Source organism: Siphateles boraxobius, unplaced genomic scaffold (genome assembly GCF_051911475.1).
Source record: "Siphateles boraxobius isolate OS27281-9 unplaced genomic scaffold, OSU_SipBor_1 22, whole genome shotgun sequence".
NCBI lineage: Eukaryota > Metazoa > Chordata > Actinopteri > Cypriniformes > Leuciscidae > Siphateles > Siphateles boraxobius.
Genome location: NW_027508833.1, coordinates 40,167,204 through 40,181,914, shown reverse-complemented (window position 1 = coordinate 40,181,914; position 14,711 = coordinate 40,167,204). Strand labels below are relative to the sequence as shown.

At 41.9% G+C, this 14,711-nt stretch overlaps 1 protein-coding gene across 1 annotated transcript in view; it reads right to left on the bottom strand.

Moving 5' to 3' along the window:
• Positions 1-469: 469 nt before the first annotated feature.
• The window catches only part of LOC143747373 (nuclear factor 7, ovary-like), a 37,897-nt gene continuing 23,655 nt past the window's right edge, over positions 470-14,711 (bottom strand). Inside the window, exons 2-6 of the mRNA XM_077240141.1 lie at positions 9,690-9,785; positions 9,243-9,473; positions 9,144-9,166; positions 8,944-9,062; positions 470-1,723 (exon numbers count right to left, since the gene is read on the bottom strand). Of these exons, the coding sequence (XP_077096256.1) occupies positions 1,230-1,723; positions 8,944-9,062; positions 9,144-9,166; positions 9,243-9,473; positions 9,690-9,785 (963 nt within the window). The 3' untranslated portion in view covers positions 470-1,229. The remainder of the gene's footprint in view (positions 1,724-8,943; positions 9,063-9,143; positions 9,167-9,242; positions 9,474-9,689; positions 9,786-14,711) is intronic.

The window sequence follows — 14,711 nt, the reverse complement described above, 5'->3', positions numbered from 1 at the left end:
CAATGATTATGTGGACTGAAAACATGTGCAACTGACTAAAAGCATTATATCAGGTTTTGAAAGAATGACTAGCTGCGTTACAAGTGTGATCAGTTTTGATTTTTGTACTAAGAGTTTTGAAAATGTACACCTTACTTGTGAAAATAGTACCAAAGCGAATAAAAAAACTGTATAATGAAATATATTTTGAATCTAAAAATGAAATGCTATAAAAACAATTGGACAATCGGACCAACCACAGCTGATTCCTATTGTATCTGTATCATGGATTGTGTGTAAATTATTGTATTTTGGAATTATTCTGTGCAAAAAAAAAAAAAGACAAAATATATTGAAGCATTCTGCATCATATCTGATTCATTCCAGTAAAATAAATTGCAGTGAATTCTAAACAGTAGCGAGGTGTGCTTGTTTTACAGAAGAAAACATTGTATAATGCTACCTGTTGTTAGTGTTTTTTAGGTCATTGTTTTGTGGGTGACAAAGTGTGTTTGTTGTCTATCAACCTTTAGTAGTGTTCTGGAAGAATATGTTGATTTGAGACATGTATGAAGTGATTTGGTAGTTTTAGTGCATTTTGAAAGTGAAATGAACTGCTGTGCCGAGCTGAAAGTTGGTTTGGAGAACTGTGTGAAGAGTTTTGAAAAAGTGACTTAAGTATTGAGAAATGTGTCCTAGCGACTGTAAAAAACTGTAAATGATATCACATTAGGGACTTCTCTACAATTATTAACCCAGAAAAACAAACCAAAACTATGCTTGACACGTTTGAGTTTTCACAATTCCTAATTAATAATTAACCAATAATTAACCATTTTCATATTCCGCATAAATCATAAACAACTGAAATTGATTGAGAAATAAATGTTATTGTTTATCATTTACATCCATGTACTTAAATGATAATTTAAACTGAAATAAACAATTATTTATTTATAAATTCATTGAAACTGTGCATGTGTAGAATTAGGCTCAGTTTATAGAAAAAAATATTATATAATGATGTGAAAATGAGCAAAGTGACAAACTTCACTGTTGTTTATTAATCTGTTCAAGCAACATGAGAGTGTGAGTGTTGCTGTAGTGCTGGATATCAGTCATGTGATCATCACCGGCCAATCACAGCAGCCGTACTGATACTCAGATCTACAGCACTCTCACTCATGAGATATGGATTAAATATTGGAAACATGATGAAAACAGAAGATCCAGATCTACAGGAGTGACGTTTACTGACTATTGACCGGTAAGATCCGCAGAGAGGAAGAATAACCACACCGGAAGAATGGAAAGATTGTGTGAGTGAAGGTGTTTGTGAATGTGTGTAGATGTGTGTTAGTTACAGGATCAGAGAACGACACTTTTCCTCCGTCATAGTCCAGATTCACTCTCACACGATCACACTTCTGTTTAACACGAAAACCAGAACCTCCAGTACATCCGTACTCCACACTCCAGACATCAGTGTTTAAGAAAACGAGTCCCTTCCTCTGGTTTGATGCTGTAGTTACTCCAAGAGTCCAGAGTTTACTCTCTTTAACCTCCACATCCCAGCAGTGTGTTCCTGAGTTAAAACCCTCTGAACCCAGAACACAGGAATAACAGTTAAATCTCTCTGGATTATCAGGAAGAGTTTGATAGTTCTCACTGTATCTCACACTGGTCAGATCATCAGACAGGACGAGACGTGGATCTGCAGTGTTTGGATCCAGAATCACAGGAGCTGATGAGACACAATCAACACATGCTTTTATTCTGATCTTCATATAATGAACCCAACACAGATTATTATGAATTATGACACTCGTCCTGTTGATCAAACTCCTTTTCCTCTGATCACTGTCAGTGCTGTTATTAGTTTCACACTCGTTTTTATCATCAGCATTTAACGGCATCAACTACAAACATTAAATATGAGATTCAGACATTTGTGTCCATCAAGAGAAACTGATACTTTAGGAAAGTTAAAATAATAAATCAATGAGATGTTGAGATTTATGCAGTAGATGTAAAACTGTAAGTGTGTGTCTGATGTTCAGCAGCTTCTGATCATCTTCATTTTATTGCCTCTTATAGTCTGTGTATCAGTTTAAAACAGTTTATTCCGACAGTCTGTTGTGTTTGACATTAATTATTATTAGTATCATTATTATTCTTCTGGACAAAAGTTTGGCGCAGCTCCTCCTGCACCGTTTGTCATAGACCCATAAATGAGGCGTCCAATTGTGCGCATTATTGAGGAATGGTGTCGTGACGTTTCTAAGTGATCGGCGGGACAGTGTAAAATTGGGCGAAAAATCCCTTAGACTTAAGATTAAGACAACTTTGAAGAGTCGTAGCTCAGAGTGAGGATTTCGTAGAAACGTGTAATTTACCACAATTGAAGAGGCTAGCAGGCTCTGTAAGAACATTCCTCACACTGGGGTAAAAGTTGCACCCCTGGGGGGCAGGGACGGTCACCGTGATTTTGCCAAGACATGTTCCTTGATCAACATATTTTGTTGATCCTGGAATAACATTCCTGTCCGAAAATTTTGTCCTTACCCTATTCCTACCCCTAAACCTAACCCTACCCATAACTTTTCCCTAAAATCAGAGGGAAATGATGTTGAAGCACATAACCCTGATTCTAAGCCTATACTTGACATAAACTGTAAACTTGTCCCTCAAATCTGATTGTTTGATCTGAAAGTTGTTCCAGGATCAACAAATATGTTTATCCAGAAACATTTGGTACTTGGTGAAATCACGTTCACCCTGGGGGGCAAGAGGCGCTCAAAGTTTCCCATAGACATACTATGAAGGTGAAGGCCGGTCCATGAAACGCATGTGTTTCTCCTACTATGGTAAATTGCATTGTAGTGCAGCAGATTAGTAAAAAAAATCGTTCACTTTGGTATAGAAGCATGAAATTTGGCACAGATACTCTCTAAGGGCCACTATTTTGGAAAAAGGCGTTGGCCACTCGTAAATTCAATGTGGCGGCCAATTTTCAAGATGGCCGCCATTGCCAAAGGCAAAGCCCCAACTTTTGTCCCCAACCCGCATCTCCTCCCGCAGCTTTTGTCACAGACCCACGAATGAGGCAACAAATCGTGCGGATTATTCAGAAATGGTGTGCTATGACTTTTATAAGTGATCAGGGGTACGATGTTCGCCCCAGGGACGAAAAAGCGACCGAAAAAAATCCCATAGACTTAACATTGCGACAAACTTTGACGATTCATAGCTCCGAGCGAGGATTTCGCAGAAAAGTGCGGTTTACCACATTTGAAGAGGCTGGCAGGCTCTGTAAGAACATACCTCACAATGGGGTAAAAGTTGCACCCCTGGGGGACAGGAGCTGCCGAAAGTTGCCCCATTGACTTAATATGGTGTAGGGCGGCCCATGAAATTGTCACATGATGAAGAAAATAAGGAAGACGAGGATTCAAGTGCAGGAAGGTAAGTTTAATTAAATGACTACAAAACAACATGAAAACTGAAAACCAAAACTGAGACACAGGAAACACAAGGGAAACAGATAATAACGAACCAACACAGGACTGCAAACACAAGGGATTGTGCAAACACAAACACTAAATAGGGAACAAATGACAGAAGGTAACAAGCAAGACAGGTGAGGGAGATAATACAATTAACAGGTAACGAGATGGGAGGGGCTGACAATAGACAGGAGAGCACATGGCAGAAAGGAAACACATGACAAGCCATGTGCTCACAATAAACAGAACTAGAACACAAGAACATGACAAACCGGGAATGTCAGACCTCTGTCACCAACTAAGATAAGACCAGACAGAAGTGACAGAATCCTGACATTACCCCCCTCTAAAGGGACGCCACGTGGCGTTCCTAAAGAGAGACATAAAACCGAGACGGGAACAAAAACATACACAACCCAACACCACAGCAGACAAGTCAGATACACCAAAAACAGAGACCAAGAAGGGGGAAAAGGGGAGCCAAAACAGAACCAAATATGAAAGTTAATCAAGTCCCAAGCATTGACCAGGGAGGGACGGGAGGGTTGAGCCAGGGAGGGTTGAGCCAGGGAGGTTCATGCCTATCAGGAGTCCTGGCTGAGGTCCAGGGTGGTGCAGACTGTGTAGGTTACCAGGGCGGAGCAGGCCCTTCGGGCGGCCATGGCGAAGCAGATAGTCCACTAACCACCTACCAACACCATAGCAACCACCCAGAATACCCTAGCAACCGCCTACAAACACCATAGCAACGACCCAGAACACTCTAGCAACCACCTAGCAACCACCTGAACACATGAATAAGCCATATCTTGGCACCAGAACATCGTACAGACATGTTTGTTGGCTCGTATGCAATCATGTACCACACCCTAGCAACCGAGTGGCGAGTTTTGCCACTGCAAGCACCCACTCACATTTTCTTCTGGAAATGTACATTCTATGGCCATCTTGAAAATGGTCGCCATCTTGAATTTTTGAGTGGCACACACCTTTTTCCATGATAATGTTCCTTAAAGAATATTTGTACCAAATTTCATGATAGCATCACCATTTGAAAAAAATATGTAAGTATTCAAGAAAAATGGCGGCCATCTCGAAAAATGGTTGCCATCTTGAATTTTTGAGGGACAAGCACTGTTTTCCAAAACAACATTCTGAAGAGAGTATTTTCACAAAATGTTATGCCTACATGATATCACTGTTTGAACAATTGACAATGAGCATTTGACAGAAATAGCGGCCATCTTGAAAAAATGGCCGCCATATTGAATTTTTGGCTGGCCAACGCCTTTTTCACAAAAAATTACCCTTGGAGAGTATCCGTGCCAAATTTCATGCTTCTATACCAATTTGAACGATTCTCTTGAAATATGCCATTAATCTGCTGCACTATTGGGATTTTGTATTGTATTGTACCCTTGCCAGCAGTACAAAGACTTCCTCGACAGTAGAAGACTGAAGCGCCATACCAATCGTCGTTCTCGACGCTAAGGGCCTGAATGAGAGACAAGGGGGCGGGCTCATTTTACTCAGACGACCAATCAGTCTCTCAGGATCATTGTGAAGCTGTAAAACCGCCCTAGCAACTATTTAGGGCACTATAGCAACAGGTTACATAGATTTCCATTGAAGGAGATCAAAGGGATATATTTGGATAGAATTGTCATAGAAACATGAGGGTGATCTCGTTTGAGTCTGGGCAGAAAACAGCCAATAATGAATCACCTTCAACACTTCCTTGCCACACCCTAGCAACCACTGTCGTGCACCCTGGCATGCCAAATTCAAAGAGGGATATCTTTACATCTGAATGTCAGGAGTTGTCAGCAAATGTTCAGCAAACGATTGGCGATTGGCTCTTTTGACTAATTCTAGAAAACAGGACTTCCATCATGCTACACATGCTAGCAGTGAATAGCTACATGCTAATAGTGATTAGCTAAGTGTTAAAACGTGTAACAATGCTAACTAAAGTGCAGTAGCAGCATGCTAATCATGTTAGCACCATGTTAACAACATGTTAATCATGCTAACATCATGCTAATCATGTTAGCTTCTTGTTAAACATTCAAGGAGCATGGTGAGTGTGTTAACATCATGCTAGCAACATGCTTTTCATGTTAGCATCTTGTTTGGCAAAATGTTAATCACATTTACATTATGCTAGCAACATATTAATCATGCTAGCATCATGGTAATTATGTTAGCATCTTGTTAAAACATGCAATCAACATGGTGATTGTGTTAGCAACATGCTAGAAAAATGCTTATGTTAACATCTTGTTTACCAACATGTTAATTGTATTAGCATCATGCTTGCAACATGTTAATCATGCTAGAATCATGGCAATCATATTAGCATATTGTTAAAACATGCAAGCAACATGTTGACCATGTTAGCATCATGATAACAACATGCTAATCGTGTTAACATCGTGCTAAAAACATGCCAGCATGGGCAGTGTAGTTTCGCACGGCAAGCACCACTCATTTCCTTATTAAGAAAATGTGCATTCCAGTTATTATTCTGAGACTAAGTTTTCTAATTGTAACTCCTCCTAAAAACCACCAGACTCGACTCAGACCTTCAGACTGTTCTGACTTGGCTATCTATCTATCTATCTATCTATCTATCTATCTATCTATCTATCTATCTATCTATCTATCTATCTATAGCGTGCATGCAGCCTGTCGCAGTTGCCCAGTTGTTCGTTGCCTTATTATTAACTCTTAACTTTCTTTTAAACTTTCATGTGCGATTGCGGTCTACAAGTAATTTAAACTTGACTTTCTCTCATCATGCAATGTGAGAGAGTGTTGGAAAACCACAGATTTGGTGTGCAGCAACTTCATTGCCGCCTTGTTTACAATCGGATACAGATGATCGCGCTGAAGTCAACCGCGGCGCCTATGCCCACAGACATCCCCAGAGAGATCTGGAAGAAGACACACAGAGGTTGCAGAGGAGGAACGAAATGGCGAGGGAAGAGGGGATCCAGACAACAGAGACTTAGGAGAATGAGATTTAAACCGTGTCTCCCCTGTCTCATCATGGGCAATGTGAGATCATTGGCGAATAAGATGAACGAACTAACAGCGTTAGCCCGGAGTCAGAGGGAGTTTCGGGAGTGTAGTTTAATGTGCTTCACGGAGACTTGGCTGCACTCGGATATTCCTGATCACAACGTCTCCATCGACGGCTTTCAGATTGTTCGAGCGGACAGGGACTGCACTGAGAGCGGTAAGTGCAAAGGTGGGGGTCTTGCCGTTCTTGTTAACAACAGATGGTGTAATCCCGGTCACATTACGGTTAAACAGCGTATATGTGGCCCGGACACTGAACTACTTTCTGTGGGACTTCGGCCATACTATTTGCCACGAGTAATTTCACATGCCATCACCGTTGTTGTTTACATTCCGCCATCGGCAAACCCGACATCAGCGTGTAACGTTATCTACTCCGCCATAGCTGAACTCCAGACTCAACACCCGAGTACCCTCATAGTGATCTCCGGTGACTTCAACCATGTTAATCTGAACACCACACTAACAAATTTTACTCAGTATGTAAGATGCCATACTAGAGAAGAGAGAACCTTGGACTTGCTGTATGCTAACGTTAAGGAGGCATACAGACCTTCAATCCAACTACTCTCCCCTCCTCCACCTCTACCTCATTGTCCTCCCCCCTCCCCAGGGGAGATTCTTACACCCCCATCCTCCAGCCCTCAGATTAATAGCTCTCTTCAGGATGATGACTCCAACTCTCCACCTTCTCCACCTCTGATTTCTGTTCGTCTAACTGTGGACCAGGTAAGAAGACAATTGAGGAGACTACACTCTGATAAGGCTGCTGGCCCTGATGGTGTGTGTCCCGAAGTGCTCAAAGCCTGTGCCTCCCAGCTATGTGGAGTGCTTCATCGTGTCTTCAACCTAAGCCTGAGTCTCCAAAGAGTCCCTGTGCTATGGAAAAAATCTTGCCTCATTCCTGTGCCAAAGTCCAAGTAACTGCAGGGACTACAGACCTGTGGCACTGACCTCCCACATGATGAAGACCATGGAGAGACTGGTCCTGGACCAGCTGCGGCCCATAGTTAAATCTTTACTGGACCCACTCCAGTTCGCCTACCAGTCTCGACTGGGAGTAGAGGATGCCATCATCTTCCTGCTCAATTGCATCTACGCCCACCTGGACAAGCCGGCTAGCACTGTGAGGGTCATGTTTTTTGACTTCTCCAGTGCTTTCAACACCATCCGGCCGGCCTTGCTGAGTGAGAAGCTGACGGCAATGAAGGTGGATGCCCCCCTCGTGTCCTGGATTGTTGACTACCTTACTGGTAGACCACAGTATGTACGCCTTCAACACTGTGTATCAGACATCATGATCAGCAATACCGGAGCCCCGCAGGGGACTGTACTCTCTCCCTTCTTCTTCACTATTTACACCACCGACTTCAACTATCACACTGAATCTTGCCATCTGCAGAGGTTTTCTGACGATTCTGTTGTGGTTGTATAATTAGGGGTGACGAGACTGAGTAGAGCTGTGGTGAGGGACTTTGTTACACGGTGTGATCGGAACCATCTGCAGCTCAACGTGACAAAGACCAAAGAACTTGTTGTGGATCTTAGGAGAACAAAGATACCAGTGACCCCTGTTTCAATCGGGGGGGTCCCTGTGGACATTGTGGAGGATTATAAATATCTGGGAGTGCACATAGATAATAAACTGAACTGGGCCAAGAACACTCAAGCACTTTACAAAAAGGGCCAAAGCCGGATCTATTTTTTGAAGAGGCTAAGGTCCTTTAACATTGACAGGACGATGCTGAGGATGTTTTATGAATCGGTGGTAGCTAGTGCTATCCTATATGTGGTCGCATGCTGGGGTAGCAGACTGAGGGAGGCAGATGCGAATAAACTGAATAAATTGATCCATAAAGCCGGTAATGTGGTGGGGGTTGAGCTTGACTCCTTATCGGTGGTGTCAGAGAGGAGGATGCTGTCCAAACTGAATGTCATCTTGGATAATGTCTCCCATCCACTATATGATCTGCTACTCAAACACAGGAGCACTTTCAGTGCAAGACTTATTTACCAAAATGCACCACAGAGAGCTACAGGAAGTCATTTCTGCCAGTGGCCATCAAGCTTTATAATTCTTCCCTCTAAGTGTCTGACACAGGAACCATTAGCTAGTTTTTAAATTGTTAATATTTTGGTTGCTGTGCAACATCATCTGTTTAATCTGATCTTTTTTTTTTTTTTTTTTTTTTTAATGGGTAATATTCTTGTTGTTATTTATCTCCCTGTTCACTGGAACAACGGAAATATTTTTTATAATCTTTAGTGTTGTTTATTATATATGTGGGCAATTGTGACAAAGAATTTCCCCTTGGGGATTAATAAAGTATTACTACACTACTACTACTACTACTACTACTACTATCAGACTCACTATTTTGGACGATGTCCTGCATCTTCTTCACGACTCTGAACGGCAGGTTGCCCAAGTATCGTGGCACATGAATCAAAGCTCCAGAAGCCATCTCCGGATCCGGCCATGGGCTCTGGACTCTGGAAGAACATTCAGTAGTCAGAACTGCAGTGGCTTTGGATCAGAACCAGAGAGACCAGAGACAGGAGCAGATCACTCACCTTTCCATTGAGACTGGAAACTCCTGCAGAACAAACACACCATTATCATCAAGAACTCAATCAATCAACCAATGATCAACCAATGATCTGAAATCAGACCTTCAGAAAGCAGACGTCATTGGCTTTCATCATCTCCTCCATGTCTTTGATTGTGTGTGAAAGAGCTGAGATGTGTGTGTTCATCTCATCCAGCTTCTCCTTCATCCTCTGCTTCATCTGCTCCTCTTCCTCCCTCAGTGCAGTGACTGTAGCTTCTTCTTCATCTCTGAGAAACTGACGAAGCTTCTCAAACTGATGTTTAATCTGACGCTCTGTGTGCTCAGCTTGAGCCTGAAATCACATCACATTCACTTCAATCATCTCAATCGACACACATCAACACTTCACATCCTTCATATCAGAGATAAACACGGATACCCGACATATAACGGATCCAGAAGCAGATTGATGCTCGTCATTTACAGAAATAAACAACTGGAATCCATTATATTAAATCATAACTGTATACAGTGATACTATACATGACTCTTGATTCTGTTTCCTCACCTTGATGTGTTGAACAGTTTTCTCAAACTCTCCTTTCATTTCTTCATTGCGTTTCAGTTTCTCTTGTAAGGACTTCAGTGCTGTATTGAGCTCCTCCTAGAATTGAACAAAACACATAAAACACAAGATTACAGTGAAGAGAAGAAGAGAAGACAATACAGTGATATAATCATATAATACAGTGAAAAGAATTTGCCCACATCCTGATATCTTCAATTTCAAAGAAATTTCTTGTTCTTCAAATAAAGATTACCTGAGTAAACACAAAGTACAGTTTGTAAAAGAAAATGTTATTTATTGAAGCAAAACGTTATCCAATACCAACAAGGCCTGCGTGAAATTCCTAATTCCTGAAAATATATCAAATATATTAAATGTATTTATACTGTAATGTGGTTGAGCTGGACTAAACACAACCAGTCCTGATTCAATCAAATTAACACTTAAATGGGACTTTTTCAACAGCATCAAGTTGGTTAAAAGGTCTTAAAGGGGTCATATAATGCCATTTTTGTACAAGTTAATATGAATCTTTAGGGTCTAAATGAAAACTTTGTAATATACTTTTATTAAAAATTCTCATTAGTATTTTAAGAAAACTAATTTTACATGGTCAAAAACAGCTCTGTTTTCAGCACGCGTTTCAGTGCTTATGCCTTTAAATGATAATGAACTTGCTGACTCCGCCCCTCTGTTCTTTGGGGAGTTTTTGACAATGCACGTGGAGTGTTGCCTTGACAACAGTTGATGGTATATTTTGGCGAAAAAATGCCAGCGGGAGTCTCTCAGGACACATCTGTAGTGTTGCCATACCAATTTGAACCGGAGTCGGACCCGGAACAAGATGACGGCCCGAAGAAGTTCGACCATTAAGAAACAGGTCAGAAACCCAGTCTTCCTCCAGACTCTGGCACCTTGATTTCCGAATGACATGCAAAATTTGCTTTCATCCGAAAAAAGTACTTTGGACCACTGAGCAACAGTCCAGTGCTGCTTCTCTGTAGCCCAGGTCAGGCGCTTCTGCCGCTGTTTCTGGTTCAAAAGTGGCTTGACCTGGGGAATGCGGCACCTGTAGCCCATTTCCTGCACACGCCTGTGCACGGTGGCTCTGGATGTTTCTACTCCAGACTCAGTCCACTGCTTCCGCAGGTCCCCCAAGGTCTGGAATCGGTCCTTCTCTACAATCTTCCTCAGGGTCCGGTCACCTCTTCTCGTTGTGCAGCGTTTTTTGCCACACTTTTTCCTTCCCACAGACTTCCCACTGAGGTGCCTTGATACAGCACTCTGGGAACAGCCTATTTGTTCAGAAATTTCATTCTGTGTCTTACCCTCTTGCTTGAGGGTGTCAATGATGGCCTTCTGGACAGCAGTCAGGTCGGCAGTCTTACCCATGATTGCGGTTTTGAGTAATGAAACAGCCTGGGAGTTTTTAAAAGCCTCAGAAATCCTTTGCAGGTGTTTAGAGTTAATTAGTTGATTCAGATGATTAGTTTAATAGCTCGTTTAGAGAACCTTCTTATGATATGCTAATTTTTTGAGATAGTAATTTTGGGTTTTCATGAGCTGTATGCCAAAATCATCAGTATTAAAACAATAAAAGACCTGAAATATTTCAGTTGGTGTGCAATGAATCTAAAATATATGAAAGTTTAATTTTTTTCATTACATTATGGAAAATAATGAACTTTATCACAATATGCACATTTTTTGAGAAGGACCTGTATATATTTTTTAATTATTATTATAAAAATTACAGACATTTCTTGGGGGTGCTGGGCGGTTGCTATGGCTACTATAGGGGGAGCTACAGCACCACCTAGCTCCCCCCTGGCGCCATCACTGGTTTAGACCTTGTATGTGTGTTGCACAACACATGTTGCACTTGGCGATCACGGTGGGGATTGATATGGTAGTGGACCATGATGGTCATAGAAGAAGTCAAGGAGCAGTACCCGCCAATTATGGTGGGGTAATTCGCACTCTGGTCGCACAGGTAGAGTCGATGTCTTTACCCGAGTCGGTCTTCACACGATGAGACTGAGCGCTTCCGCTGGCGCTTCCGCGACAGCGCGCACACTACATAGATAGTGCTTTCTAACGCCTGAAGCCTGTTTTATGCTTCTTGATGCGTTGAATCGACGGCGTACCCCCGCAGACCCCCCTGCGTCGCCGCAAACTCCTCTCCGACCCCTCCGCCGTAGCTCGACGTGCACCTCCAAAATATTGTAACTATGCGTTGAGGCGACGCAGACCGCAAGGGCTGTGATTGGTTAGATGCACCGCGATGCAACGCAACCTGACGCAGAACCATAAAACGGCCACGACGCCGTAGGAGTGACGGCGTAGCTACGCCGTGGAGTTGACGCAGAGGCATAATGAGGCCTTGAGTGAGGACAGCTGTTTCGGCCCAGCAATTAACACAGCAAACGTTGAAACGATGCAAATCCAAAGGAAAGTGAGAAACAGATCCAAGTTCGGTTTGTTTTACGGGTGGCTCGCCATCTTCTTCCTTAACTCGTCACGCGACTCGATGCATCCGCACCAAAAACGAAGTCCACAGTATAGAACAAATACATGCAAAAACTGGCCGATTCCTCTTTTAATTAACTGTTCTTGTTCATGTGTTTATCTTTCCAGGTTTCACCTAATAAACCACGATGAGCTGCTTCATTAGCGTTAGCTTTATATCCAGCATCTACTGATTCAACCGGACTTCACGCACGGTAAGTATCCAAACAAAGTTTCTCAATCGATGTAATTATAACATAAACTTATTCTCAAATGAAAACTCTAAGACTTCTTGTAAATATTTCACAATTAATCTTCTAAAACACTTTCTCCTCTCTGTGTTCTATTTCCTCTTTTTCTCTTGATCTGCGTCTCTGTATCTTTTCAATCTGCGTTGCTCACAGGGGCGGAGTTAATGCTGCGGCCTGTTTTCCTGATTGGAGGCCTAACATCTGCAGTGCTATTCCCAAATCTCATTAGTTGAAAGCTGCTGCAATAATTTACATATCACTATATGAATAATAAAATATATGATTTACATATTAAAATAAACTTGTACATTATCACAAGATTTTGTTTTATTTGCTGTCCACTCACATACATATTTAATTAAATATGTCATTAAATAGATTTATATTTTGAGTGTCTTTAATTGTTTTAGAACAATTTACTTTAAAGGGTTAGTTCACCCAAAAATGAAAATTAAGTCATTAATTACTCACCCCCATGCTGTACCAACCCCGTAAGACCTTTGTTCATCTTCGGAACACAAATGAAGATATTTTTGATTAAATCTGAGAGGTGGATCACTGCTACATAGGCTGCCTGAGGGAATGAAAGAGAGAGTTCAAAACGAGAGTTCAAGAGATTTCCACGACGCATGCGCGAGAACTGAACAAGAAGTATTAGAAGAAGAACGTCCTCTTCTCAGTTCTCGCGCATGCGTCGTGGAAATCTCTTGAACTCTCGTCTCAGGCCCACAAGGAAGAAAAGGAATAGTCGAATAAAGTTGTTATTTATGTGTTTTTTTTTTCGGAAAAAAAGTATTCTCGTCGCTTGATAAACTTATAGTTGAGCCACTGTAGGCACATGGAATATTTAAACATGTTCTTTAATGACTTTCTGGGCCGTCAAGTTTCATTCCCTCAGGCAGCCTATGTAGCAGTGATCCACCTCTCAGATTTAATCAAAAATATCTTCATTTGTGTTCCGAAGATGAACGAAGGTCTTACGGGGTTAGTACAGCATGGGGGTGAGTAATTAATGACTTAATTTTCATTTTTGGGTGAACTAACCCTTTAATATAGACTGCAAATGTACAAAATTGTGTCTGGGTTACACCCTCCCCTCTTAGATGTATGCAAGTCCCTTTGCATATCACCAACAGGTGCATACCCCCGAGTTGCGGGGTGTCCAATTTGCGAGAAATCTTGCAGGGATTCTGGGAGAGCAACATTTAGACCTTGAAGGAGGGATTGAACTATGGTCACCAAGGGATTCCCTAGTTCGGGGTAAGTCAGAATTTTAGGTTTCTCTCGATGTCGGACAGATCTTCTCAATTCAGTCTCATCCATCTCTGCCTCATATGGTTCTTCTCCAACCATTAGCCTTTTTTTCTCTGAACTGGGTTCCTGGATGAATGATTCTCCATTATGATTCGGATCCTGCGACCCCAAGGTAGGTGAATGACTCATTTCCGCATCCTTTTCTCTTTCAGGTTGGACTTCAGGATTTTCAGGTAAGTCAGCTCTAGGATTCACAGGTTCAATCACAGGTAAGTCATTAATGACCTGAAGTTCCCTTCCAGGTAATTCACTTTGAACTCATTGGTTGATCTCTAAGTTTACTTCAGGTGATGGAATCACAGTTCTTGCTCTGTTTGGTTAGTCACTTCAGAAGTGTGAACCACGAAAGACTCATTCACAATATCAATTTGAGGTGCTGAACAACATCCTTCCTCAGAGTCAGGGATTTCCTCTGTTTCCTCAGGACGTCTACAGACTGCCTCACTGCGGGTTCTGCACTTGGAAACTGGACTTTGGATTTCACATCCTTTAATTTCAGATGGAAGAGTTCCACAAGGGAGTAACAAGTCCCGATGTAATGTACGGATGGGTCCTGTTTGTGTCTCAGGGCATACTTTATACACTGGCAAATCACCATGTTGGTCTATGACTACATAGACCACTCCTTCCCATTTGTCAGCGAGTTTGTTCTTTCCCCTGAGTCGAACACTCCTGACCAAAACTCAGTCTCCCTTGTGCAATGTTGATGCTCTCACAGATTTGTCATAACGAGTCTTGTTTCTTTCAGCCATTTTCTTGGAATTTTCACTCGCAATACGGAAACTTTCTTCAAGATGTGACTTGAGATTCTTTACATACTGTGAATGCGTTACTTCTTTACTCTTCAAGGGTAATCCGAAAGCCAGATCTACAGGAAGTCTAGGTTGCCGCCCGAACATCAACTCGTAAGGACTGAACCCTGTGGTCTCATTGCGAGTACAATTGTAAG